This window comes from Oryzias latipes, chromosome 19 (genome assembly GCF_002234675.1).
Source record: "Oryzias latipes chromosome 19, ASM223467v1".
Taxonomy (NCBI): domain Eukaryota; kingdom Metazoa; phylum Chordata; class Actinopteri; order Beloniformes; family Adrianichthyidae; genus Oryzias; species Oryzias latipes.
In genome coordinates, this window is record NC_019877.2 from 12,354,496 (window position 1) to 12,381,901 (window position 27,406).

At 40.0% G+C, this 27,406-nt stretch overlaps 1 protein-coding gene across 11 annotated transcripts in view; it reads left to right on the forward strand.

Annotated features, from left to right (window-relative positions):
* The first annotated feature begins 3,926 nt into the window (after nucleotides 1–3,926).
* LOC101167491 (neurexin-1a) overlaps nucleotides 3,927–27,406 on the forward strand; it is a 59,065-nt gene continuing 35,585 nt past the window's right edge. For 3 of the 11 annotated variants that reach the window (XM_011488276.3, XM_020712220.2, XM_011488278.2), the window contains exons 1-5: nucleotides 3,928–4,211; nucleotides 5,678–7,048; nucleotides 12,597–12,614; nucleotides 13,311–13,340; nucleotides 26,224–26,525. In XM_011488276.3, the coding sequence (XP_011486578.1) occupies nucleotides 6,316–7,048; nucleotides 12,597–12,614; nucleotides 13,311–13,340; nucleotides 26,224–26,525 (1,083 nt within the window). In that variant the 5' untranslated portion in view covers nucleotides 3,928–4,211; nucleotides 5,678–6,315. Of the gene's footprint in view, nucleotides 4,212–5,677; nucleotides 7,049–12,596; nucleotides 12,615–13,310; nucleotides 13,341–26,223; nucleotides 26,526–27,406 lie in introns of all 11 variants that reach the window. The other 8 variants (XM_011488280.2, XM_020712221.1, XM_020712225.2 and 5 more) reach the window with 5 other exon arrangements.

Genomic DNA, 27,406 nt, shown 5'->3' on the forward strand with positions numbered 1-27,406 from the left:
AATAAATTCAGCTATGAAGGGCTTAAAGTCTAAATGTCTCAAGAAGCTTGATTGCTTTTAAATTGAACCACCCAACTATCAAATTAATAATAATATCTTATGTGTATATTTTGTTACTTTAAGAAGGTTTTCTACAAGAAAAGATGTGTTGCACTTTGAAGTTTTTTTCTAACTTAAAGTTAGACTATAACTAACTTTTGTTCAAACTGGAGACAAGAAGCCATACCAAAATTGATGTGCAATCACTACTAAGGTCTGCACAGTTGTGAAGTGGTTAACGCCAAAAGCCAACAGCAAAAATTGTAACCCTTTTTGAGACTTTTTTGAGAGAAAACATTGACACCGCGAAAATTTAGAAGGAGAAAGAGTATTTGTCTGATCTGCAACCCTTAAAAACCCTCAAATCTAAGTAGAATAAGAGCAAAGACAATGTGGAGTCTTAACATGTTCGCATTTCAGAACAGACTTTTCACACCATTCCTGGTAATGACATGGACAGGGTAGATCACCTGACTAAAAACCAGAAGTTTCATTATCATCTGTCAATTGACAGGATTGTGCAAAATGAACCAAAATCGACAAAGTTCCCTCTTAGAGTCTCCTTTCACCGGCCATTTCCAATAATCCATGTCTTTTTCGTTAACAACTATTCCCTTGGACTTTAGTTAAAGGAAGCCTTTATCTCAGAGACCAGAGGAATATAAAAGAGCTGTTCATCGACCATGTTCTTTTTGTCTACCAGTTCTTATTTTGTCATTTTTTTTCTTTTTGACAGACAAAACAGGTCAGAGATGTGTGAAATGGGTACTCTCCATAGGCTCTCAGTGCCTATGGTGTCTGTTTAAAAGAAAAGAAAAAAACTATTTACTGAGCTGTTCATCCTTGAACCTGGTAATTGCACATTGCTGATGATAACTTGGAGGAGTTGAACTTTACACAAATGTATTTAAAAAAGGGACCATGTCTGTGTAAAACATGAAGGCTTTTTGTAAAAGCAATAAACCTTTAATTTAAAATTTGTTCAGTAAGAAACAGCAGATGATGCAATGAATCATTGATGAAAGTATTAATTAGAATCTCCAAGTAAAGGAGATGAAGAAAAGGAGAATCATCATTGCTGATCTTCTGTCTGATGCTTTGGTTTTCAGACCTTCCTGGACCATGAAAGACTCAAGATGACAAGTTTCTCCCTCTATCCTGCAAAAGCTCTCATTGAACATTATTTTTCTGCATTATGGACCCAAAGAAAAATAAACTTGTAAAACTAAAATACTCTTTCTGAGGACATGGATGCGCATTTTAGGTTGAATTTGTGTTTAGGTTGTGGTTATTTCTGCATTTCAAAACCTTCTGGAAGGATCTAACCTCCATGTTGCTTTCAGCCTTTTACTTCTCAGCTCCACTCTCTTGTAAGATGAATAACACAAAATAATAAGAGCATCAAGGATCAAACTACAGGTCTTCAAAAGCCATCTTCAAAGGTTTATGAAATAATTGGAGCCTTCATCACTTACTTTCTAAAGCAGGGAGCATGAATTCAAACCGTATGCATTTTTACAGTCATATCAGTCATCATACTAAAATGAATAATGTCTTTATTTTAATATTCTGTTATTTAGCTTCAAATCATGTCTCTATTTAACTAATCCCTGAAACAACTGCTGTGTCCACAGATCTTGGAACCATTTTAAACCACGTCTGTGACTCATATTTGGAGAGGACAACAATCATATCTGTGACGACATGAACTGTGGAAGTTATTAATAAATGGACATGGGAAGACAATTTGCTTCTTTCTTTTTTATCATTAGTGAGAACATTAAATGAAACTCTTTGACCACTTTCCTCTTTATTTACTGGCAAATGAAACCTTCCTCAAAGTATTTTTTAAACCTAAGTGTTTTTGTGCTTTAGCCATCTTCCTGCTATCCACTGTGCTGGTTGTTCTTTATATGAGATTTTAGGAATACTGTATTTGAAATTTCATTTCTTTTTACCTTTTCTGGTCAAATAAAGCAAAAATTCTTTTAAAACAATGTTTGGTTGTTTACTTTGAGCAAAATTTGTTTTTAACTAGACCTGAGGTCTGCATGGTGGCTCTGAAATCACATGCGGCTCTTGTTGCTCTTTGGCTTTTGATGCTAACAATTTACAATGGATTTGTAGTTTTGGTTATTTTGTTTTAGCGAAGTTGTCATTCGTGTCAGAAAATGGATCAAAATGATGGTAAAATATTGTATCTATTGTCTGAGTGGTTTATCATTAGAACACGCTTAAAGCATATATGATCTACTGCTGCACAACAGCATAGTTGCTGTTCAGAGGCAAATAAACTTTAAAGTTGCGTTTACATGTATGATTCTCAACAAAAAAAAAAATTTTGATTTGACACCAGTGTTATTACATTTATATCTCATAGTTAAAGGAGAATTAAAATGAAAGTGCACCAAAGTCATAATGACAGAAAATGTCATGTTTGACTTGACTTCTTGGCATTTTTAAACACAAAAATCAGTTGCAGCAGGAGGTTCTTATTTGACACAGCAGGCTGTGTTTTATTTTGAAAGGAATTTGCTATGCTGCAAAAGTAAAAGAAGGTGAAATAGCCATACTATATATAGAAAAATGTATGATTATATTTATTTTATTTTTTATCGCTATAATTCATTAATTAAAAAAAAAATTTAAAAGCTACATTTTAATGAATGTCTTGATGGCCAAGAAAACAAAGTGTATTTTTTTAAACATTGAGGTGGGACCAATTGTTTGTTGATGAATGAAAACATGCAATGAAAAATTGAATTTTTTGTGTTTTTAACATGTTCTTGTAGCATTATTTTCATGATGGAGAAATTAAAATTAGGTTCAAAATACCTTTTTTTAGTATTTCTTTATTCAAATATTTATGAATCACAGGCAGATTAAAAAAAAAAGGCTTGTAGCAGTGACGTAGGAGATACTGCGGGCCACAAGCTCCCTGCTCCGCTCCATTTTGATGCATCCACTTGCAGACAAATAGATTAAGTACATCTTTGTTTTCCTCGTCTGAGTTGACATCTGGTTTTAAACTTTACAGCTGGATAGCTCCAATATTGCTCGCCATTTTTTTTGAACCGGTCATATTAGGTTGGGTAATAGAGGGGCTGTAAGGATAGAGAGCGTAAACTAAGAATGGTGGAAAGTGAGGGCGGGCTTACTCTGCAGTAACAGTCCCACCCACAACTCAGAGACGAAATCTTGATAAGTTCTGACCACTCTGCAGAAACTAAGTCTGAAATGACAGTTTTGTTTATTTTTTTCTAAAAAGTGCAGAATTGAAAAGAGCACTGGCAATGATTTTCTAATCGTTCAAAAGATGATCCGAGTGGGACTTTAACCCATTAGAACTCAGAGCCTTTTCTTTCTTAAAAATTAGTGAATAACAAGTGGAACCACAAAATACATTTCTGATAACTTTTCTGTTACACTGTCACCATGGGTTCTTATGGGTCAAAGATTGTTGACCCCTGAATTAGACAGGTTTTTACGACTTTAATTACTTCCAAAAATTAGTCTGGTGTTTTGTTTTGTTGCAGATTTTCATTTTTTTCTTCTGTTTTGTTAAGTCAAATGTTGTTGCAGTCCCTGTTAGGGTTTACCCTCTTTAAATCACATTTAGTCTGGAAATCTCTAATCACCGCGCTCCTGACAAACGGTAGAGTGGGACAAATAAGGTCTGTGCTCATCTTTCTGATCTTCCCCGGTTCTCCCGTCTCATGTCTGCCTGGGGGAGATGATGTTTGTTTCGTGTTTGCCGTGAGTGAGCGCTGTCCAAGGTGCTGCAGCGGCGCGCTGCCCCGCCCGCGGCTCTTCCTCCTCTCTCCAACGCGCACACGCATTCAAATTCACACTTTCTCTGCCTCTCTTTCTCTGTGGCGCAACCACGTGACTCTGGCTGGTCTGCCGCGAGAGCATCACACTGCACCTTTTCCTCCTCAGGAAAAGAGAGAGAGGACAGAGAGACACGGAGATAGACAGAGGGAGTTAGGGGCAGGAGGAGAAGGGATCGGAGCTATAGAGAAACACAGCATCGGGGTTGTCTCCAGGCGAGGCTGTAATAATCTCCGTCCGGACCTGCTTTGCGCGCAGCACCTCCCTCCTCCCACTCCAAATTCCCGTCAAATGGGAAGGGAAATCGATGCGCTGTTGCCACGGACCCAAATGTGCATGGGGTGAGTCTTTTTTATTTATAAATCACGAATCACCTTGAGTTACAGGTAAATGTCAATATAAAGAGTTGCCCAAAAAGTAAGGGCCAATAGGTTGGAGTGTTTTTGAGGTGATGAGTCGGAGCCTCTGGTACAGTCTAGCAGTGGGTGGTAGGGAGAAAAAAATGGAGGAGGTATGGCCGCAAATCGACAATCGATAATTCAACCGCATTCATTCACCCTCTCCATCAATAACTGGGATGTCGCCGCCTTTGAAAGACCTAAAGAAGAAAGCCAATTGCTCTGGCTCTGGGACTGGAATTTCAGTTTTTTGTGACAATATGATTTTTTTTCTGTCTTTTTTTTTCTAAGACAGAGTATGTGTATCAGTTAATTCAAAAGCGAAACGGTTTGAGTCATCCGCAGCAGAGCGCGCGGAGCTGCTCCTGTTCTTTGTGGTGGAGCCAAAACAAATTCTGGCGACCCTTTTAGGTCTGAGGGGAATTCAACAAAAACGCAGCAGTGGCTGAATTGTGCCGTTGAATGCTCGGTGAGTCTGGTAGCATTGAAGAAATTACTTTATCCAGTTAAGGCAAGTCTAAAAAATCTCCTGCGGCATTAATAATGAGGTGCGGTTTGTGCGTGTGTGTTTGTGTGCGTGTTTGTGCGGGTGCGTGCGTGCGTGTGTGTGTGTGTGCTTGACTTGACTTATTAGTCAAAGGATGTGTAAGGATTTATTTAACAACAATTCTGCACGATCTGATTCAGTGACCTAAAAATTAATCCAGAACATCTTTAGCCAAAAAAATCAATCAGTGTGACTCAGAAATAAAAACTGAACGGTGCAGGTGAAGTTTTCCAGATTTCTTGCATTTTTTTTGTGCAAGATAATCAAGTATAAATGAAATATGTGTACAAACAAACAAGTCAACAAGAATTAATGGCAAATCAATTCACATTTTAGTTTCATAAAGTTCAGCCCACTGCTGTTGCTTTGTTTTTTTTACATATAGGGAACATTATTAGAACATTCGGCCACACGGTCATATGTCTTTGCAAAATTCAAAGTGTTTCCACACATTGGACTGTAATGATGGCTTACTCATTTTTTGCTGCCATCACATGCTGGGATGGTCACTTTTTGAGAATAAATAAATCTACAGTGCCTCAAATCAAACACGATTTTCCAATATCGATTAACAACTAGTCTCAGATTAATATGGTTGGATCGTAGGAGTACAAATTGATTAATCGATTGATTAATCGTCATATCCCTACATATTACTGGTGTGTGGGCTGTGAGGAAGTTTAAATACACCTCTACACTGACATTTAAAAGCTTATAGTTCTGATTAATGCCTAATTGGATGTCTAAGTGTGCATAGAATATACCTGTGTGTGTGTTTTACAATTTTTGCATTCTTGTTTTCATGGGATATCTGTGTGCATCTGAACCTCGGTTGATTGTGCCATTTCTGTTCTCTCTGCAGGTCTCTAAAGACAACGATGACGTGGCTGTGAGATATACATCTCACACAAGCAGCCATACACACATAGATAATTGCCCACACACACATTCTGTCTTGACCTACTACAACAGGGAGAAAGGGGGAGAAAATACTGCTATGACGGTGTCATTTCTCTCCATTACCCGTGTGTGAGCTCCACACACACACATGCTCACACTCTCCGTGGGGAGTTGCTTGCATGGGGAATAAAGCCCTATCTAGGGCACAAAGATGGAGTTCATATCGTATTTGTCCCAAATTTGACTCACAGCCATAAACAAACATACTCACACCTGGAGTCTCATGTCTAAAGGGAGGAATGAAAGACTGATCGGAGAGGAGGCGTTGAACATCCCACAGACCATACAAACGCTGGGAAAAGGCAAAAGAAGACGTGAGATATGTGCTAAGAGGACACAGGGTGTTGCTGTCTAACCCACTCCCCCTTTGGAGTTCCCACCTTAAAAGACACAGTGAAGACCAAAGGTTTACAAGAGACACCTAGAAAGTGCTTCATGAAGTGCCCTCCAGTTTGCACCATGAGCTGTTGGTTAGAGGAAACCCCCCAGCACTAGCGTCAGTCTTCTCCCGTGTGTGTGAGTGCGAGAGTGAGTGTGTGTATGAGTGTAATGGCGGTTTGCGTTTGGGCGGCAGCCCCCCTGCTCTTCCTAGGGCTGTGCCTGTGCAGTGTAGGGGGCCAGGCCCAAGGGGAAATCCTGGAGTTCGGGGGTGTATCCAACCAGTGGGGGCGGTTTCCCGTGTGGAACGCCTGCTGCGAGAGTGTGCTGAGTTTCAGCCTGCGGACTCACAGCCAGGAGGGCTTGCTGCTCTATCTGGATGATGAGGGTTTCTGCGACTTCCTGGAGCTGCTGCTTCTCCACGGCCACCTTCGCCTGCGCTTCTCCATTTTCTGTGCCGAGCCAGCCGAGCTTCAGTCAGGCGTGGCGGTGAGCGATGGACGATGGCATGCGGTGCGTGTCAAGCGGGACTGGAGGAACACCTCGTTGGAGGTGGATGGGCGACTGGAGGGATGGGCAGAGGTGAAGAGTAAGAGAAGAGACATGACAGTTTTCAGTCACACATACATGGGTGGGGTGTCACCAGACCTACACTCTTCGCCCCTGCGCCTCACCTCACCCACAGTGCGGGAACACCCCGCCTTCCGTGGGTGGATCACAGCAGTGAGCATCAATGGTTCGCTAGTGACACTGGACAGCTCAGAGGGCGTCTCAGTGACAGCTGGTTGTGGACCTGACCACCAGTGCCAGAACGGAGGGGTGTGCAGTGTCATCAATGACCAGGCTGTCTGCGACTGCTCCGATACCGGCTACCAAGGCAACGACTGCAGCGAAGGTAAGGCTCAGATCATGCTGACCCATCATAAACATCTCATCCTTCAGATATGCACACACATGCACATATGTGTCTCCTAACTCCATTTTGCTCAACCTTGACCTCAAATTCTCAACACCAGATACTTTAATGGACAACACACATTTTTCATTCACACCTTCCAAAGTACATTGAGTTGGCGTGTATGGCTCAGCAGACTTCCCAAACACTGCAGGACATGAAACTGATCATGTCTGATATTGATTTCTAGCCTTCAAATGGCTACTAGGTTACCGTGTTCATTCAGAACCCAAAAATAAGCATCCTCCATGGAAGTGTAGTGGCTGTAGCAAAAGCTGAGACCTTGACAGCAGCTGTTTAGAGCCCCATTTAGGTTTGGAAGCTCCAGATCCTGCATATCCTTATTATTTAAAAATAATAGTAAAACTTTGTAAAGACTTGACTGATTCATCAAGCTCTAAAAGACTCAGTTTTTGTGTTAAGCAAACAATCATATACAGTTAGATTTTGGCTTGTGCCCTATTAGTAAGGGATTGAGATGGAGGTTGTTTTTTTTCCAATACTTGTCATCTTGTTTGTAATGATCATGCACTGATCATAGGGAGTTTTTAACCAATCTGTTGCAATGGTGTGTTCATCTGTTTCTAATCCTTTTAAAAGCTTCATAGGTTGCTATGTTTGTGAATGACTGCTTGCTTGTTTTTTGTCTTAGCTTTTCTGCATATAGAAAAGATAATGTCTTATCAGTCATTAAGACTTTGAATAACTTTTATTGTGTTAATGGAAAAAGATAAATTATATTTTACGGTTAAAGTCCTGAACGGTACCAAATTTTTTAACACGCAAACAAGCCCTTGATCAGTACAAGTGCCAATATACAGGGCAGTGTAATGATGGTCATTACAAAAGCAAAACAGCTGCTTAATGAACGTTGCTGCTTTGCAATGGCCAAGGATGCAAATGCTGTAATTTCCTCCTGCCAAATCATGCGTGTGTGTGTGTGCTGTGAGATTTGCTTGAGTTCATTCAGAGCCAGTTTGCACTGTTAATCAATAGCTTTCCAAGCTACTGTACACCAAGCTCACCTTCCAGACAAGGCTCAGCGAACGATTTCTTATTTGGTGCCATTAATGCATCTCCAAAAAATGGAAGAGTGGCCTTGCTGCACAGACATCTCAACCTTCCGCTCCACTCAGCACCAATGACCGCATATTACATCTATTTAGGCTCCCACTGGACTGCACCGTAGCATTCAGTGGATGGTGGGATGTCTTAGGTTACCACAGTAACGTAACAGGAATTTTTTTTCTCAGTATTTCTCAGTCTCTCCTCTTCATATCAAACATATTTTTAGTCACCTGGGGTTTGTTTTCAGCTCTCAAGGCATGACATCTACAATGATTATCTACTATAGTAGTGTGTTTGTGCAGTTATTAGATGCAAAACACATTGATCTCTACTAAGGAGTTGGGAGATGCTCATTGGTGCATTCAGGTAAAAAAAAATCAATCTTTTTCAAAAGAGTCAACAATTGAAGCAGCAATTTGTTAATTAGCTGCTCAACCTAGAAATAAACAGTAAGTTGACTGACTATCATAATCAAGTTAATAGTGAAGCAATTGATGACAGACTGTTAAGTGTTAAACTCACTGCCACAATTCTTTGCAGTTGACTTCTTGCCTCTGAGCGTTTAGGAGGTGGCAGGTGAAGCTGTCAGCAGAGCCATATTGTCGTGCTGAAAATTACAGTTCTTGTGAACTAGGTCAGACTAACCCGGTTTTCTCCAAAGTGGGAAGCGCAGACATGGGGTTAAACGCACAAACCCACACAACGTAAATATACGTGCGCACGGAGGAATGAATCAATAAATTGTGCAGGCTCTGCAGTGATCAACCAGATCTTCACTCAGTCATCTAACAGCAGTGTTGCTCTGCAGACTAAATGTAAGCTGCGGATATATTCTGCATACATGCTCGCACCAGATGCACGGCCTACTTTGCACTGGTACTTGTCACTCAATAAGAACTAGCTTTTTTTCTTAGAAGCGGGAGTTTTCTATTCATAGAGATGTGTTGATGTGAAACAAGTCTGCAGAAGTTATTTTATGCTCCGTACAGAAGTAGCTGGTAATATTCACACGACTCTTGAGAGGTCCGCTAGAGGATGTGTACAGATTGAGCAGTATGACACGTTTCTGTGTAAAAAAATAAATTATACAAAATATATTTTTTCCTTTCCAAATAGTTACAGACTTTTAATAATGACACGTGTTGTTTGTTGTAAAGGAGAGCGGCAAAGTTGGCTTATTTTTTGAGAACCTATTCACATTTTTAAAAGTTGTGTTATCTTGTAGAGATTCTTTGTTTTTGGTTGAAAATGATGATAAATAGAAGTAGCTTAATAACCTCTTTGAAAAAACAGTTCATGTCATTTTAATTTACTTGCAGGAAAGGGGAATTACAGTAATTTACTTGAAGGAAACAGAAATCAGTGTGCTTTTCTTCTGAAAGCAAAACGATCTCTGCACAAATCGCTTCGCCGTGGGGTCATGACATTTCTATAGTTGGATCCATCCGAATCATATTCCTTGTTTTCTTTATTTAGTTCGTACAGATATAGATATACAGAGGTCTACGAACTGAAATATGAGTATATAATGTATTTTTATGGGTGGTTTCAAGTAGTTTGGAGTTCTTAGTTGTAATTACTACCCTCATATACTGCTATTCATTCTGGTCTCCCATCAATGACATATTTTTCACCACATAATCCACAGGCTATTTTTTGGATCACCATCAAAAACAATCACCAATTTAGAGTTGGCCAAAAGAAGTCTAAATTTGTTTGGAATGAAAGAGAAGATATAAAGTGGCTAGAAGGGAAAAAAGTGTAGAAAGGTCTAAAAAACCATTGACATTAAATAAAAAATGGTTTACCAAAAGTTAGAGTGGGAAATAAGTCCAATTGTAAATATTTAAGTTTAATACCTTAGTCACAACTCCCCTTATGAGTGGATAGAATGGGCAAATCCGCATGGGGCACGCAAGTGGCCCAAAGAAAATTTTATCCCATGAAAATCCAGATCCATATTTCCTGTAAAAAAAATAAATAAATAAATAAAAATAATGTAGAATACACCCCGAACCAATTGGACCACTAAACACATTTCTGATATTTTTCTGTTACATTGATGTCACCATGGGTTCTTACAGATTAAAATCGTAGACAACATGGTGAGCCTGTACAGCAAAATGGTTAATGTAGATTTTTTTCTACTAAAAGGATGAAGTAGGTGAAATGCAGGCACAGTGTCTGGATTTTTAATATTTCACCCCCACAAATCTTAGGAACTGCATGTGTTCTATTAGTGCTGTTCAAGTGGTAAGTGGTCACTCCTTACCTGAACACCTTGTGCGTACAGCATTTGTGCCTGGTTAATAAGGAGCCAGTGCTTGCACCTTACTTCTACAGGGTGGCCGCAGATCTTTAAAACCCATCAATGGTCTTAAAAATGTCTAAAATTTAACTGAACTAAAATAAGGCCTTATAAAGCTTTGACTTCCTGTCAGTAATAAACAACATTTCCAGGATTTGTTGTGTCATAAGGTCGTGAACTGGTCATGAATCGTTTAACCTCAGCTAGCTAATTAGCTCAAGCTCGTCAGTTCAGGAAAATGGAAATGCAAATTTATTGAGAAATGCCTTGAAATAGGGATTACTCATGGTAGTTAAAACCGGTTAGTGGAAATCCTTGTGAAGCAAATTGAACGACATTCAAACTTGGCACAATGGGAATCGTGGGTTTCAAATTAAATCACATGTATAGCGCAAGAAACAGTAGACTCGGGTTGTTTGTTTCTTTTTTTTTGTACGTGCAATCTGCAAAATCTGTAGACACCCTGGACTAGAGTGTGGCATATGGGCAACATATGACAGCATCAGCTGTGCATCAGAAGTGCCTGCAACTTACAGTTCTCTTGTGAATATTTCTCGATACACTTAAGACACGAAAATGATACGTTCCATTTTTGTGACACTCCTTAATATGGACGTACGGGTCTCAAGCGAACTGCAAGACACACCTTGTGTCCTTTCTATGAGCCTCAAAGCCAAGACAAAGCCAAAAAACCTGCAGCACCCAAAAGGGTCAACCCCTGTATGGGTACATGTGACTAAGGCATAAGCCGGCATTACTGCTAGTTAAAATGAACAAAAGATGTCCCTTTTTGGTGTAACTAAAAATAACCCTCAATATATTTGTGTGATAAAGATTTACAATTTGACTCTGTAAAAAAGGAATATTGGCAACATGTGACAGAGACGTTTAGATGAAATAGTGCCACTTTCCGCACATGGCTCTGTGATGGACCAAAAACCTGTCCAGTGTGTACCAATGAAGAAAGTTGGAACAGGAAACTTCTACATGATAGAAGAAAGTGTAGACAATGGTATAGATTATTTCTCAATTTGTTTGCAGTTATTATGTTCAGGGCTTCCTAGTTTTTGTAGTCTTGTTTGTGTTGATCTTTGACCGGCTTAGAAACCATCTGAGAACGAAAAATAATTTCTCCCAAGAAAACTGCAAGAAATGTGTTTTACAGGCTTGCAGAATAAATGAGTTATGGCTGTTGTGTTGCAAAAACTTGGTAATTATAAATAGCCAGAGATAAGACGGCATAAAAGGACACAATTTAGGCAGGTCTGTGAATAAATGCAACCATCTGAGGCATTTTGGCTTGCAGCGAGGGCAGAATCAACCTGGCTCGTTAGGCCTGGCTGGCTTGCATTGTCCTTGAGGGCAAATTGCTGTTAGCATGCTAATGGCTCCTCCTGTTTCTGCCATGCTACATGCACAAGGGCAAGTGGCAAGGGAACACACCGATTTGAGCACACATCGACATACAGAGGCCACTACACACACATCTGTACGCACACAAGTACACAGAAACCCAGTTCTGAATCATGCATGCCTCTTCGTCCTGCTGCACTGCTAATCCATCCCTACATGTTTACCCTGCTATTTCACATCATAATTACTGCCATAGTCAATGTCAGTGTGTGTGTATGTGGAAGGCAGTGGGAGTGAGAGAGAGCTTGTGAGAGGGCATGTGTATGCCCGCGTGTGTCTGTGTGTTGCATGCTATCTGTCGGGGTGCTCTGGGGAAAGAAAACAGCTACAAGGTAAGTTTTGGGGTAAATGGCTCTCGAATCCAAATCTACAGGTAGGAATGCATACCAAGTCCCTCCACCCTTCCCTTCTACCACGTGTGGATGTTTGCATAGGTAACTGTCTTGGAACACAAGTGGAGTAGAGAGAAAATGGGCTTTTCTTAAATGTGGCTGTGTGCATAAATGTCCAGACAAACTTCAGTTTTGGCTACCAGTTCAGCATGGTACCCATCGTGATGTTTGTGTTGACTTGCATGTATGCTACCACAGAAACCCAGGACGGGTGTGCATGTACAGTAAGTAGCCATGGTGGGCTGAGCATGCATGTTAATGAATGTCTGTCTTTCTCTCTCTTCACCTGGCTGCAACACCCCTCCAGAGCACAGCTACACGCCAGGTAGGTAGTCATTCTTTCTATCTATCTATCTATCTATCTATCTATCTATCTATCTATCTATCTATCTATCTATCTATCTATCTATCTATCTATCTATCTATCTATCTATCTATCTATCTATCTATCTATCTATCTATCTATCTATCTATCTATCTATCTATCTATCTATCTATCTATCTATCTATCTATCTATCTATCTATCTATCTCAAATTCTCTCCATTTCTGCTCCATTCTTCTCTTATTCTCCTATCACTGTCATTACCTTCTATTAAGGAAATCGGTCAGCAGTAGGTAGTCAGAGCAGTAAAAGTTTATCCAGGCTAAACAGGTTTTCTGGGAGTACATAAAGGGTTGGTTGCTGACATCTGGTAAGTACTGCATCGCTTGCACAATCATCTGAAGTAGCTCTTGCCTCAAGGTTACGCAGACAGAGAAACATAAAAAAACAGCTCAGAAAACAGTCTCCTTCATGACTGTGCAGAAGTCTGTGAGCGTGTCTGTGCGTAGGATCGGTGCCTAGTATACGTAAGCTTCCTCCACAAAAGTTCCTAAATTTTTATCTATATTTTTACATGCACACAAAATTACTTAGCAACTTTAGCCTCCAGAAGCATGTCACTGACAGACACCACAAACACACATCTCACACCCCATGATCCTTTGCTGTGCTGACTGTGCTCTTGTCTTCCTTTAAGGTCTGGCACACCTGATGATTGGCGACCAAGGTATGGCCTCATCTTATCTCACTTCCTGTTGTCCTCTGCTTTGCCATCACCCTTTAATTTTTCCTCACACCCCCACGATCAAAGCTCCCCGTATCCCCTCCCCCTCACCTCATCAACACCCTGGGCAGTTGTCTCTGTAGGCTTGAGCTAAGGTCAGTTATATTTTTATCAAATCATGCTGGTTATTAGTGACCATTTTGATCGAGTTTGATCAAAAATGTAGCTTTCATTGGAGGATAAAGTGGAATATTTCAGTTATGAAGTTAATATTTAATATGGATTAGAACATATAAGCATTCTTTAAGGAAGCTCTCATATTTACTGTATGTAAATGCAATGATTTTGATGTTAATGTGGAAAACCCCAGGAAGGGGGTATTAATGGTTGCCACTCGATGCTACTTGGCTGGAATCGACTTGACACCAATCCAGGTCGTGGTAATGGAGCTAAAGGTCATAGGGTCACGTGACTGAGTGACAACAAGGATGGTTTGATTTTTTTTTCCTCCTCTGCCTCATTCCACATTTCTTCATCAGTGTGAATTGACATTTATAGGGGTGTAAAATGCGAGGGGCTAGTGTGGTTGTGTATGCATGACCCGATTGGAAGCATGCATGTTTCCCTGTTCCAAGCGGGTTTAATCTTTGATTGTGGCAGTTTGTCACTGCAGTGCAGAGCTCATCCCTACACCTCCATGGCTGCTGATCTGCTTCATGCATGTCTGCTGGTGCCCACATGGCTCCTGATCACATGTTGGCAAGCTCATGTCATTCCAAGTAGATGTGTTGTGTCAGAGATTTACACCTTTAAAGGTTTGGTGTTTTGGAAATAAAAAGATGTAAAAATAAGCTACTTTAAAAAAAGTTTTCATTGATAAAACTTATAGTGGCCCCTGTCTCCTCTTTTCCTCATTCCTTTTCTTCTTCTTTTTTCGAACCGTGATTTTAGGAAATCCCAAAGACACCTCCTTGATTTTACTTTCCCTATTGACTATGGGGGTATTAGGGCTTAAAATGAAAGTGTTGATTAGTCCTTGTTAAATAAAATGTTCAGAGCTGTTTATGAAATTTTTGGGAATAGAGCGGGAAGGAATGTGCCATTTTTGGTAAGGTAAGATTTTGCTGCATGCTTGTGTGTGTCTGCATGCGTGCAAATGAGTAGAAGCTCCCGGCTTTTGAAATTCTAAAGGTAGGTGCTGCTCGGTCGGTTGGCTCTGCGTGACGCTGATGAATACACTGATTGGCACACATGAAGAAGGGGCTGAAAGTGACTTGGCATTGTGCCTTCTGATTGGATGAGAGACGACATGGTTTATGGCTGTCTCCTGTTGGGATGGCGCTGCCTTTCATTGGGTGAAATGTTTTATTTGGTGCAGGTGCTCAGCCGCTCATTTCAGCGTGCACAAATTGTATCTCTATGAAAGATCCAAGTCATACCAATGCATGTTTTTGCTGCTTTGGATCGCTCGATGAAATGTATCTGTTGGTTGATTTTTGCTTTAAATTGCCTGCAGTCAAACACCAAGGTGGCACTGACAACATTAGAGCCTAATCTACCCTCAGAGAAGCTTCTTAAATCATCTATTTAACAACTGATGTGCATTAACATATGTTTAGAAAATATTTAATGTATTTGTTTTGTTGGTTCCCCCCTACTGTAAGCCCTATGTAATGATGATTGGCTGGAAAGTGTAACTTTTTCCCCCCCAGAGTTTGGAGTGTATTTCATTACACATTAATAGCTATGTGTGGTTTTATGAGTGTGTTCTTGTTCCACATATGATGCAAAGGCTGTCAAATGGTGCAGGCAAAGCCAAGCTTAGGTTAGCTCAGCGTGAAGAGTTTTTTTTTATTTTTTTGAGGAGCCTTTAAAGCTCGAATGAGTTTCTTTGAGGGGGCTGATGTGTGCGCATGCATGTGTGGGTGCATATATCTGCCTGCACTGTGAAAAAAGTGAAGAGAGAAAAACTGTGCCTTTGCTAAAGAAATGAATGAAGCAAAGAGGAAGCGAGGGAGGCGTGAAGTGAGTCGTCTTCTCTTGCTGTATCTCCAAAGCAACAGCAGCCTTCCTGTCTGCCCTCCTCGACCAGCCTGTTCTCCAAGGGACATCAGCCCATCAGACCTTTCCCCTCCTCCGTGAAATACAGTTATCATTCTCCCTGAAAATGGTACCCACAGATCACTAATCACTTGGAGTGGGTATAGTGTGCAAATGGTGGAAGTAAGACAGAAAAGAAGGAACCAAATTGGATTTTCATAAGGATTGAGCAGCCAAAGGAAAGAGGGGAAAATTGATTTTTTTTTTCTGTCTTTGTGAAAAGTATTGAGCAGTGATAATCTGGATAGAAAATGTGCTCAAAATCAAGTAGATTTTGCTCTTTTCTTCCCTGTTCTTGGCCAAAAAGAGACAAAGTCTGAGAATCAGGGTTCTGGCAGCACGAGTGATGGCCTGCCATGAATGGAACTACAGAGTGCTTCTTGGGGATAATTTACTGCCATGCCTGCTTATATTAATAATTTCTTTTTTGGCTTTGGGGCAGGATGTTCCCTTAATAATGGTTGTTTGTCTGCATGTCCAAGTGTTCTCCATATCAGTCCAACAATCTTGGCGCAGCTTAGGCAAGTGGCCAGCGCTGCTTCAAGTGACCTTTAAAGACGCGGGTACGTGAACGGACGGACAAACAGACATACACAATAACCTTTAGAGATTGCCTGCTGAGTAGGTGAGTTAGTGTGTGTTCAGTGTAAATATGCATGAGTAAGGCTGCCTGCACATATTCTTCACGGTCAGTGGATAAAATCAGAAGAGGGAGCAAAGTGTGTGTCTGTAGGTTGGTGTGTGTGTGTTTTGTGAGTGCATGTCGAGGGGAGGTGGATTGCGAGTCATCATTTGTGACTCATAAAGCGTCGGCAATCAAAAGTGCCTCATTTTTTAACACATTGTCTTGTGGCAAAAAATGCATTTATTGGTGTTCCACTCAAAATCCAGCTATAAGCACACCCTTTACTTTCTCTTGCGCATATGCTATGATGTAGCTGATCCCACAAGCACTGATAAAAACTCACATCAGACGAGCGTCATGCTGACTCAACCATATGTTAGGTTGGGAGTGGTAACAGACGCCAAGACAAGAGGAACCAGTCAATACCAACAAAGTACAGCATGTATCCCACCTCTTCCTTACCACCATATATGGTCCTAGCAAGACTAGAAAGTAAAACACACAAGTTTTTATGGTTTGTATAAACATGCTTTTTAAGATGGCAACATTTATAAATGTTTATTTTATTATTAGCATAGCAAAAAAAGGCTGCATCACTACGTGTATCTCCAGTTTTCTCTACTTAATCAATGAAAACATTTTTAAAAAGCAGATAATGATTGATCTGATTACTAAAATAGGAATCTTGGAAAAACAAGCAGCTTGTCTTAATTTTGATGGACATCAATGCAGAATAATTGTAAGCAAATCTAACACAAGCGCTGCTGAGGGGGGATAAGATGAAAGTAAACAAAGAAAAAATGTAATGAGCAAAGGAAACCAAAGTGACTAAATACTGATAGTGGTGACGATTAATGGAGAGCAGCTGTGAAGCAATTACCCATAACCAGGTGAATGCAAACAGGAAAATTAGCTTCAAGCCAAAAACAGAACTGAAAGAAAAACATAAGTACAGAGGCTTCACAACCAGTAGAAAACAGTCTTATGAAGTTTTTCAATAGAAGAATAATCTTGGTTTTAGAAAACATGTCCATGTGACTAGAATTTATTTTCCTGAAATAAGAATTCTTGTTAAGACTATTCTTTCCTACTGCATTGGCAATTTTTCAATTGTGTAAATAAAAAAACAACGTTGGTAAAGCTTTTTTTTTTAAGTACTGAGATCAAACAGAAAATATTTTTGCTGGCAGTCCTTCCCAAAGAAAAGTGAGGTGTTTTTTTTTCATGGTACGAAAACATATATTTAAAAAAAAGCACATAATGGTTCTGTTACCAAACAGCAAGACAGTTTACATGATTGGGAATTCAATATATTTCTCAGGCACCAATAAGTCCCTGTTAGTCTGTTTCTTGTCAAGCTTACACACTGTTGCAGGACTGGCAAGTGAGCAGAGTCCAACTTGAGACAGAGAGAAGACGTTTGGTGTTAAGAGGCTAGTGTGTTGACTGGCTGCCGAACTCACTGACTGCCATCAATTTTTCTCCCGATGGTCGAGTCTTAAGATTTTATGAAGATAAAAAAAAGTGCTTTTAGTTTGGCTATGAGAAATGCAATTGCATGAAAGTTTGCAATGCAAAATGACTAAACTCTAGCTATGTTCTCCTATCTAATGTAACCAATTTAGCCAGCTCTCTCTGTGACCACTTCCTATTGCATCAGAGCACTCATTAATGCTTAATGTCCATGCACAAAGTCAAAATTGGACTAGTGCCGTAATTTCAGTGTAATGCATACTTTTACTTGTAATTGCTTGCAAAATCCCATCCTTTTTGCAAGCATACAAACTGCACTTCTAGCAGTTACTAACAGGGAAGCAGATGCACCCCGTAATCGTCTAAAAATAAAGACATCAAATGAACTTCCTGTTTCCTGAGGATGAAAAAGCAAGATAAAGCAGAGGAGGACTGTGAGTCTGTGATGGAGGTTGGGAGGAGAATAAGGAGTGTAGAAAAGTGATGGTGAAGAAAGATAGGAAAGTGGGAAAAGAGAGGTGGTAAGAGAAGGTCGGCGACGCGCATGGAGACAAGGCAGGAGATAAGACTGCAGTGTTTCTCAGCAGGAGCGCTGCATCTCTCCTTGGGCTCACCAGTCTGCACAGCCCAAAATGGTAGTCATTATAGATGCGGATGCCTCATCAGACTGTGGCATTGCACACACATGTTTATACACAAGTGCCCATGCACTCCCGTTTTGGAATGAACAAGAAAGTCTAGTGCTCTAATTGTCTCTTACCTGCTCTAGAAATTTCCTTTGTTTATTGGCAGTTGCTGGGAGTAACAACCCAATTGGCGTTTCACTCCAGTACCCCATCTGGCATTTGAGGTTAATTTCTTTAGTATTTGCCAAAACAGGAACAAATACAAGAGAGACACACTTAGATGATTTTTGTACACGAACACTCCCATTGCCTCATTTTTTATGATTCAAAATAACCACAAACTTAAAAAAGAAGAGTTTCTTATACCTTTATTTTTTAAAAAGCTACAGTACGAGTCATTGGATATGTTTCTAGGGTGTGAGATCTTTCAGCATGAACACATGAATGCACACATTTATCTATGTTAATATGACTATCTTACCAAAATGCAAATTTTTTCAATATGGATGTTTTATCTGTCTTTTGGAACTTTGCTCTGTATTTTTGCATGATATATGGGTGCATTTATTTGATTTTATGTGTGCCCGTGCGTGTATGTGTGGGTTTCTGCATGTCTAAACGGGATGAAACCAACTCCGATCTTATCCAGCTTAAGACAAATGCACTGTTCCGCCCAAAGACATCGTCATGGAAACAAGCCGGTTTCCCTGGGTACCAGACAGAAAGTCAAAATCGAGCTATACAGACGGAGACCAAGAGAAAGAGAGACGTGCAGATAAAAGGAACAAAAAAGGGTATAAAAAAATAACAAAAAAAGTATGACAAAGTATCATCTGTGTCACGAAGAAATTTCTTTGAAAGACTAACTCTGCACTTTAGCCCCTTGACACCTATTGATGCAAATATGCAATGAACCACTTCAGCTCCAAAATTACTTTCATTTAGCTTCCACATGAACACAAAAGCAATAGGGGAATCTTTTTTTTTTTTTTTGTAGCTGGAAAGTCATTCAGGCAGAAAGGGGTTAAGTTTTTGCTAAGCAGAAAATATGCTTTGTTGACATTCTTTGCTTATTAAATGGGGAGTTACTGCTATGCACTGTTAAATATTACCCTTACAGATTAAAAGCTTAAGTGAACATAGGGTTTTCGAATGAATATTCAGTTACAGTTATTTCAGAAATATTTTCTTTATTTCTGATTAATTTAAATTAACCCTTTTGTGCCTGGTATTATTTTCAATTACTGTGTTTTTCGGAGTATAATTAACAGTTTTTTGAATAGGTTGGCTGAGGGTGCGACTTATACAGTACAGACCAAAAGTTTGGACACACCTTCCCATTCATTTTAATGAGAAGGTGTGTCCAAACCTTTGGTCTGCACTGTATATGATTTTTCTTCTTCTTTATTACGCATGTTTTAGCTGCTGCTTTTAAAGAATATTCTAAAAAATATTTTGTTTTGTTTTTTTCTACAAGGTCATGCTAAATTAAGTGGTGTTCTGGATTAAATAGTATATTGTAAATCAGCATCAATAGTAATTAAAAATATAAGCGTCACTAACACACTATTTAATGATTAGGATTTGACCCATTTAAAAAAAAATCAAACATCTGATAAAAATGTATACCATCCATTTTTTTTTGGATGGTATACTTACGCTTTTTTAGAAATGTAAGTTATATCTACATTTGTCATTATTTAAACTCATGCTTGTTTGAAATAATTAAAGCAGCATTGATATTGCTGCTTTCTGTTTTTATCCCATCTCTGTTAAAACCCCAGTTCTATATTTGGTTTCACCAGATCCTCCTCCTGAATTTTGCCACATCTTTCCACATTCAGCATGAATGCCTTCATTCCAACACTCGTAGCAACAACAACAAAAAAGAAATACGAGATCTACGGTTCAGGCAGCCAATCCGTCACCACTGTTGTGACAGTAATATCCTCCTCTACAGTATTGCTCCCTTGGCTGTGATGTGATAACCCAATCGGTTTCAAAGCTATTTACAGCAGTGGTCGTCTACATCTGTATGAGTATTTAGTTAATCCACCTGTCTGTTATTAAGGAGGGATGTCTTATGTGTGTGTGTGTGTGGGTGGATGTGTGTGTGCAGGCTGAGAGGAGCTGATAGCAGAACTGCATGGTGGGCTAAAAACGAGGTGCTGGGGAATTGCAGTGTACTATCTCTGGAATGACAGGACTGCCATGATTGAGGCTTGCTACTCTAGGATTTAGACACACCAGCATTTTTCTTGCTCCCGTCCTTTTCCCAGCCAACTATCACGGCCCCTTGGCCATGGCCTTTCCTCGCCTCATCCTTCTTTGTTCCTTTCCCTCCTTTCTTCCATTTTGTCTTCCAATACATGTCTCCTCCCACACTTTTCTTATTTTATTTGCTTTCAAATTTCCCTGTGCGCCGTTCCCTTTTTTTTTGCATCTTTTCATCCTGCTCCCTCCATCAGGTGCTGTATAATGAAGGTTCCCCTGATGTGCACCCACCCTCCATCCGCCATTTTGATTCAGTACAGCTGTCCATGATAATGTACTGTTCACTCAATCACTAGTTCTCTCTCTTCCGCTCCTTTTCAATCTCCCTTCCTGTCTCCCTCTTTCTCCCCTTAAGACACCCATGCAAACATTTGCTGGAGCCCCCTTTTAATGCAGGGTTGTCATGGAAATGATAAATTAGTATGTGAGATGTTGAGGAGGAGACCCACGGGATGAGACAGCGCCTCAAATGACACACACACCGCCATATGTGTGGAAACTCACCAAAAAATCCATGTGAAGTGTGTTTGATCATTGGTGGTGCAGATGCAGCTGGTCCCTGATGCAGCAAGCATCAGATCAGTTATTCCATCTCTGTCCTGCCTCCCAACAGATTGCTTTATTCATTAGAGTGGCAGTTTAATGACAGCCTTCAAGGGCTAATGCCAATCATCTTTACATCTGTATCTATTCCCCTTATAGCCTCCATAACTCAAATCGTTTTTATGCAGGTTCCCCATGTTCCTTCTTTGATGTCTTGTCCTGATTCTTTTCGGCCTTCCTTTTAGAATAATATCCACATTTCCCTCCGTGTCATTTTCTTGGGAAAAAGCCATTCTCATGAAAATGACATTACTTTTATTCCACTGTTTGTGGAAGCTGTAATTATGGCCTGTAGCTATGTTTCCTGGATAGTAATCTGCATTAGCCGTGTGAAGTCCTTGCAAAATTACAGGCGGACTCGGCACTTTGCCAACCTTGGAAAAGAAGCCTCCTTAGTGTCTACAAATGTTGTATAAAACAAAATTTTGCCTTTTTGAAGACGAGTTTTTGTTGAAGTAAATACAGATTAGCAAAGCTTCTTTCATGTAACAGTTAATTCAAGATTACACACTTTACTTTGTATAATTGCAAAAAAACAACATTCAATTTCAACAATTTTCAGTCTATGTCAAAATAAAAATATTAACTTTTCATGTTTTCTTCTAGTGTTCCTTACTGCTTGTCCTCATTCGTGAAAATAAAGTCGGCAAAATGTATTTATATATATTAAATAGACATGATAAATGCTCTCAAGACAATTCCATTCCGTTTGAGCAAATTGCTGCAGAAAATAATTAAAATACTGTTTACTGCTATGTCTTAAAAACAAAAAGCCTGCAAAGACATGGTTTTTATTATAATCTTAAAAAAATTCTGCTCAATAAATTAAAGAAAAAAATGATCAAAACAAGTGACTTGTAATGCATTGCTAGTAATGATATAAAGACTCACTCTGATGAAAATCACGTTTTTGGTGTCATTAACATTTTCATGTGACATTTTTCTGATTATGGAGGACAGATATTTGGAAAATTAAGCTTAGTATTGTATTTCTACGTTTCTTTTTTCGCATTGCTCTGAATTAGGAGCAGAGGGAAAAATGCAGTTTGAAAAATAGCTTATTTGTGACTTTTTTGTGATATATATGTAAGAATGTCCTACACATAGGGTGTCATTTAGAAAATAAGCATGTTGAGGTGTAAGCTATAATTACATAAATTCAGCAGCTTGTTTGCTGCTGAAATCTTTTATTTACTCTCTCAGTGTGTCTTAATGAGAAATATATGTTAGACCAGATGAAGGTTATACTTCATTAATGTTAAACAGACTGAAGCAGAGAGCTAAAATGGATGTAGTGTATTATGCATTAGACTAAAAAACAAACCAAACTTAATTTTTCTTTAAACTTCTTATGGTTGTCTTTGAATTTTTTTTAATTTATTTATGAAGCCTTAAATTAATACTTCAAAACACCATAAGCTAATTGGTTATTTTTGATGTAAGCCAAGTATTTTATTAAAAGAATAAGCAACAGCAAATAGCCAAGAAAGATGATAAGAATCGGCTAAAAATGCTTTTTTGCAACGTCTCCTGGGGAATTGACAAGCAGGGATTTTTCTCTTCTCTCTTTTATTTGCTTAACTCAATATGATTAGGTAGTAGTTTTTAGATTAAGGTCTGTGCAAGAGGCTGACCATAAAAAAAGAAAAGGCCCTGCAGTCAGATTTTCCATGGAACTACAAATCACTTGAAACTATTAACATGGTTAAACTTACCGTACTACACAGCAGAGTGCAAGTCATTTAATGTACAAGGTAATAGAGCTTGAAATAGGTATGTTTTAGTAATTTCTCCTCTTTCTTTTGGCTTTCTAATTCCTTTCATTTGGCCGGTTCCCCCTTCTTACGCACTGTTTCCTCGTTCCTCACTCCCTCGCGTTGATCGACAGTGCTTTCTGCGGGATGAAGTGTGACATGTGGTGTGTATGTCAGTGTCTGCCTCAGTGTTTACTCTGAGCTAATACTGACTCACTACATTAATCTGAGCTACAGCAGATCCACTTAAACCTGCCGCTTGAGAGCAAACACGTTTTTTGTGTGTTTCAGGTGCGTAGGAACAGTGATGGAATCCAAGCCCCACACTTCTTTGTGTTTTATATTGTTCATTTGTGTCTTTCGTTTGGTTGTGCACCTGTGTGTTTTCGGGGGCCACAGCTCCTTGATCGATGCAGAGATGCTTTATGTGCCCCTGTCTGATCTAATGGCGTGTCTGTAAATTAGCAACAGAATAGTGGAGCGCCACACTGAAACCTAATGGCACCTCTGTAAATTACCGCCTGAATGCCGCTCGACGGCTGTGTGTGTTCAGAACAACCTGCCCCCTTCCTTCTCATCTACATCTGTCTGCGTGCGTGTCAGCAAACATGTGCGATTGCGTTAAAGTTTCCCGTCCATGTGTGCCCGCCGCGTGCATTGGGGTTTGCCTCCCTCCCCTCCTCGCTCTCGCTCCTCTCAGTAAAGACTAGCCCCAGGCCCTGAGTTGGTAATAGCTTTTCTGACAGCAATACACCAATATTTACAGAGACCAGCACCCACCCACTCCCACACACATTTCACTCACGCATAAAATAAAAGCAAATAATTGTTTGTGTGTATGTATACTTTTAAACGCCTAGATGCAAAGTTGCCATTTTCTTTATGAGCCACTCACACACACTCTTAATTAACATGCCGGGAGGAAAGGAATTACACACTGGGGGGGGGGGGGGGGGGGGGGGGGGGGGCTCGCACACATGCTGGCAAATAACGTGTTGTTTCTCACTCGCACACTGACATTCACACTTTAGATTTTTTTCGTGCGACAGAGGCAAAGAAAGACAATTTGCCACAATTGCCCTTTGGAATAGTGAAACATTTTCACTTTTTCCTTCTCATTATGCTGCATGTGTTTTATTCACTCAAGTGCGGCCAATTCCATTTCAACACTCCTCTCTCCGCCTCTTACTACCTTAATAACCTATTACACTTCAGTCTTTTCATTATGTGACAGTCTTTTTCCTCCCCTGCTCCAAGTGTTGTTTTTTTTCTCCAGTTCTCACCAAGTGCTTGCTAAATGGGTCTCTGTCGTCTTCATTGTTCCAAACTGCAAGATGGTGGTTGTGCTCGAGGTTTCACTGTGGAGGGAAAAAGAGGCCAATGACATGTGTGGAGAGGAAAGGTGGCGTAAGGCCAGGAGGGAGGTGTGAGCGATATAGAGATCATGGTGAAAAGGACACAAGAGTAGAGGCAGAAGAAAAGGGCTTTGGCTTGTGTTGGTGAAGGAGACAGATAACGTCCACCCTGCTTGTTTGTGGTAGTGCAATGGTATGATGCTGTTTCCACGCAATTGTGTGAGTGCATATTTGTTCCCTTGCTGGTGCAGCAATGCCCTGATATGTGAGCCGGTGTGAGAGAGCTGATAAGGAAATGTGAGTTTAAGGATGATGGATTACAAAACCTTGGTCTAGTGTCCTTGGGGGTCACAAGAGGTCTGCAAGGTAAGTTGCTATTGGCTGTCTGCCTGTTACTCTTAATTCTGATAGCATATTCCTGCAGGCTTTTGGTTTCCATGACACTTACATGCTGCCGTTTTCCTTTTTCCCTTCATCTGCTTTTACCACCTTCCTTAAATCCCTTCTTTCCTGTTCTGCTCCTGCATATACATCCTTACACCTGTGTTCTGGGTTTTTTAAAAACATCGTGGAATGAGCCGTGTTGTCAAACAAGTCCACATCACTTTGGGCTGCCAGCACAGCTGTTCTCTCAAAAGAGTGGATGGCAGGTTTTTGAAGCGAGCTTGGAATGCTGCACACTCAGTTACTGTGTCTCTCACATCCACTCTGTTTAATCTCAAACCCACATGAATGATCAAAGCTTGTTTACGCACAACTTTATGGAATGATTAGAGGCATGGAGGGAGTGTTGGCATCAGTGAAGCCTTGCTTGACAATAACAATATGTTCTGCACAACAGTATTAAGCCAGAGAAAGCTATATTTGAATTATTAGAAATAGACTTCTACATATCATGTGACCAACACGCAATGTGTTGTGGGTATGAGTGGCAATTTCATCAAAACGAACCCACGCACGTGCACTAGTAAAGCGACGGCTGTGACTTTTATGCTCATTTGTATCACCATCGGCAACGCATGCACAAGTGGGCACTTCCAATGAAAAGTCTATGTAAACACGTACATATGCTCAGGCTTCTCCCTTCAAAATTCTCAAGTCCATGCATCACCACGCTAGGTTCCACAGCCATTTTCAGGCTCTATAGAAAATGCACGTCCATTGAAAATTAAACCAAGTTACACTTTGACCAGTCAGGGATGCGAGTTGGTAGTGACAAATAGATGTCGTCACTTTTAATTCATGGAAGTGCCAACCGTTTAAATATTGATCATGAAGGATAAATTAATAATTGTGGCTTGTTCCCGCCTGGAATTATATGACACTAAGTCTTTCATATATCGAAATAGAGCTTTGAAAGAAAAAGCCTGGAGCAAGATTTGCGAAATTTGCACCGCCTTGATGTTTCGCACGAAGCCACTTCCAACTGTTGGTACAGGCGCTAGTAAACAGTAGAAAAAGAACAAGAACACCATATGCCAGAAGCACGTTCATGAAATCGTGTATAGCGCGTTCTTGAATGAGCAACACATGCCCGGAGTGCATGTAGCTTCGGCAATGCATGTTTAAGTAACAACTTCCAATAAAAAGTCTATGTGTAAGTTCAAAACGCTTGCGCTCACACGTCGCTACACAGGTGTCTACGACTCTTTCCAGGTTCAAAACGTGTGGCCATTGAATGCGCATTGACGGTTACGACAGGTTAAAGTTTGACCAATTAGGGACTCAGACGGGAACACTGGACATGAAGGAAGAACTAATAATTACACTTTGTGCACTTCTGGAATTATGTGACATCAAGTCCTTCGTATATTGGAATAGCGCTGATATTTGAGATTTGCTTCGACATCTAAGCCTCTTCCAACTGTAGTGTGGCGTACATGCACTAGGATCAGGTAGCGACAGTCCAGTGTGAACACCATGAGCTGAATGTGCGACAGTTGCCCGGTCTGAACCTAGTTTTACACTCAAAATGTCACACCAATGGGTCAAAAAATTATTGCTAACTACTAGATCACAGTAAACATAGATGTAATGGTTTTCTTCCTCTTTTCCATCTCTTCCTTAATTTTTTAGCTCGCGAGGAGTACGTTGCAACTTTCAAGGGCTCTGAGTACTTCTGTTATGACTTGTCACCCAACCCCATCCAGTCGAGCAGCGATGAAATCACACTTTCCTTCAAGACGTTGCAGCGCAACGGTCTAATGCTGCACACGGGCAAGTCAGCCGACTACGTAAACTTGGCACTCAAAAATGGTGCCGTGTCGCTTGTCATTAACCTCGGTTCTGGGGCGTTCGAGGCCTTAGTGGAGCCCGTCAATGGCAAGTTCAACGACAACGACTGGCATGATGTCAGAGTCACCCGCAACCTGAGACAGGTAACCAGACCACAGTGTGTTACAGCCTTCTCTTGGTAATGTTTGCTAACAAAGAACTGGAACCCAAAGATGAGAGCTTTGTTTCAGGATGCCCTTATTTGTGTTCCATCAGACACATTTTATTGTTCAAACTTTGTCACGTGTCACAAGTTTGTTGCATAGATTCTTTTCAACAAATAAAGTCAAACAGGTTTCATTTTGATTTAATCAATACAGTTTCCCCACAAAAAATATTTATCCAAATGTTATTTTAAATTTATCATCTTTTATGCCAGGAGCAACCTGAAACATATGCTCCCTTGTTTTGGTCGTGTTTACCTAAAATTTCTGACAAAATTTCATTGTTGATTTCTGTCTTTCCTGATTTCCACTAGGACATTCACTAAAAGTAATTTCCACCTCAACAAATAAAAAAGCTCTAAATACTATTAACATCTGCAAATCTTTAAAACTGTTTTGCATGACAGCTACTCTCAAGCACACTGATTAATTGACTAATTTTACCCTTTTTAATATCTTTAATATTTCTTTTCCTTCCTTTCTCTATGTTTCTTTATTATTAGGCTTTTGACTTGCTCTGTTTGTATTTTTCAAAAAATGTGATGAAGTTGTCAGAAAAGTAACCAGACCACAGCAGGTGGAAGACTCAGTGACTTAAAGAAAATAGCAGAGCAAGGAACAGAAACTTTTTATATCCATATATATATTGATATGTATATAAATTAGAATCTAAGTAAATGTTTCTCATGGCTCTAATTAATGTTGTTGACTATTTTGTGGCAGCCAAATTTTCTGGGAGTAGGTTCCAAATGATGTTTGTCTCCCCTTGAATTTCATGCCACTGGCTCTCTAGTGGAAAACCAGAGGCAAGAAGGAAAAAA